The 1,667-nt window shown below is 31.0% G+C and overlaps 1 protein-coding gene across 1 annotated transcript in view; it reads left to right on the top strand.

Annotated features, from left to right (window-relative positions):
- The window catches only part of LOC102672015 (Down syndrome cell adhesion molecule-like protein Dscam2), a 107,484-nt gene that overhangs the window by 63,959 nt on the left and 41,858 nt on the right, over positions 1-1,667 (top strand). Inside the window, 1 exon segment of the mRNA XM_031510752.1 lies at positions 1,006-1,148. Within this exon segment, the coding sequence (XP_031366612.1) occupies positions 1,006-1,148 (143 nt within the window).

Raw genomic sequence — 1,667 nt, 5'->3', positions numbered from 1 at the left:
TTTTTTTTTTTTTTTTCTTTTTTTTCATTTGGAACAACAGTAGCGTATTTTCTCCACCACCGTGTCCCAAATTCCTTCATCCCCGAGCTAACAAGCGGAAATCTCGCGACGGTTCCACGTATGACGAGTTCAGACAAGCGGAAGCTAACCGGAGGTTTGACCTCTCGTGGAATCAATACTGGTGAGACACGGCGAGAGGGGACATTTTTTTTTTTTTTTAGCCATTATGACGAATCTTGAATGTTTCATCTTGTTTGCGGGTAATTCGATTCGGCTAATCGGCTCAAGGAAATGTTTTCCAACCGAAAGAGAACTCTGTTGAACTTAGAGAGATTTATCGAGCGATGAGGGAAGAGAATCGAGAAACAAATGAAATTAGAAATAGAAATAGATAAGAAGAAATATAGATAAAAATATTAAAATATATTTCTCGTAATATTTTCCCGTTTTCGATTCTAAAAGTGTGAGAATAAGATGAAAGGGATTTCAAAGGGATAAAATTAAATAGCAGGGAAGAACGATATTCTTCTTCGATGAAAATTAACTAATTTTCTTGAGTTGAGAATTTCTTAAGTAACAAAAAAAGAAAAAAAAAAAATAACTTCCAGCGAATCGCGGCAGAGTTAAAATACGTAGGATTTAATTCTCTATGATTTAATATCAAGTACAATATTAAGATTAAAATTTTTTTCTCGTTATTCATCTCGTTTGTTCACATATTTTAATTATCCCTTTAACCACGTATTTTTCTACCGTATTTTAAAGAGCTTTAATTCCGCGGAATTAATAAAAGATATTTTCCCCTCGGAAAAAGAAATTTTCTGTTCTTTTCTAACAAAAAAAAAAAAAAAAACAAAAAAGAAAAGAAAAGGAAAATCACAATGACGAATTATAAAAGTTAAAAATGATTAAATTTATCTGACGAATGAGGAAAATAGGCAAAGACGTTGAAATTCTAACGTTTTCATTTTCTTTCTTTTTTCTGTTTCCTTCTGGTTGTTTCAGACAGCTGCTCGGGAACGGCACCCTCTATTTTCCGCCATTTCTGGCGCAGGATTTTCGAGCGGAAGTGCACAACGCTAGGTACAGGTGTCGTGCGACCAGTTCAGTAGGAACCGTGCTTTCCAGAGAAGTCACTCTTCGAGCTGGTGAGTTTAGTAGTGCCTTTTGTTCAATTCAATATCGACTGATCGAATTATCATAACTTAGTTTCCTGATTTTAAAAAGAAATTTTTTTAAAACTGAAATTGAAAATTTTCAATTCTAGGATAAATTTATTTACACGTTTGGGATTATTTTTAAAGAGAATTAAAAGAAATTGATGAAATTATTTCTTATGACAATTTCCAACAAATTCTTCTATTTTTAATTAAAAACTCATTTCTCGTTGAATTTAAATTACACACGATTCAATACACTTATTATTATTAAATTCAACAAAAAAAAAAGAAATGAAAATTAATTAACCTAAATTTAGCTTAACATTCTTGAAAAAAAATTAAAATTCTAATAAATTATCTAATATAAGATTCATAGACAAAATCTAGATTCCCTGGTAGATTCGAATCTATATTCAAATAGATCATCACGGTAGATCGAATATTCAAATATTCTTCAGAAATCTGATAGTATTCTTCAGAAATCTGATACGATTACTAGATTACTCT

The sequence above is a fragment of the Apis dorsata genome, unplaced genomic scaffold (genome assembly GCF_000469605.1).
Source record: "Apis dorsata unplaced genomic scaffold, Apis dorsata 1.3 scaffold_256, whole genome shotgun sequence".
Taxonomy (NCBI): domain Eukaryota; kingdom Metazoa; phylum Arthropoda; class Insecta; order Hymenoptera; family Apidae; genus Apis; species Apis dorsata.
This window is presented reverse-complemented; position numbering and strand designations above follow the sequence as displayed.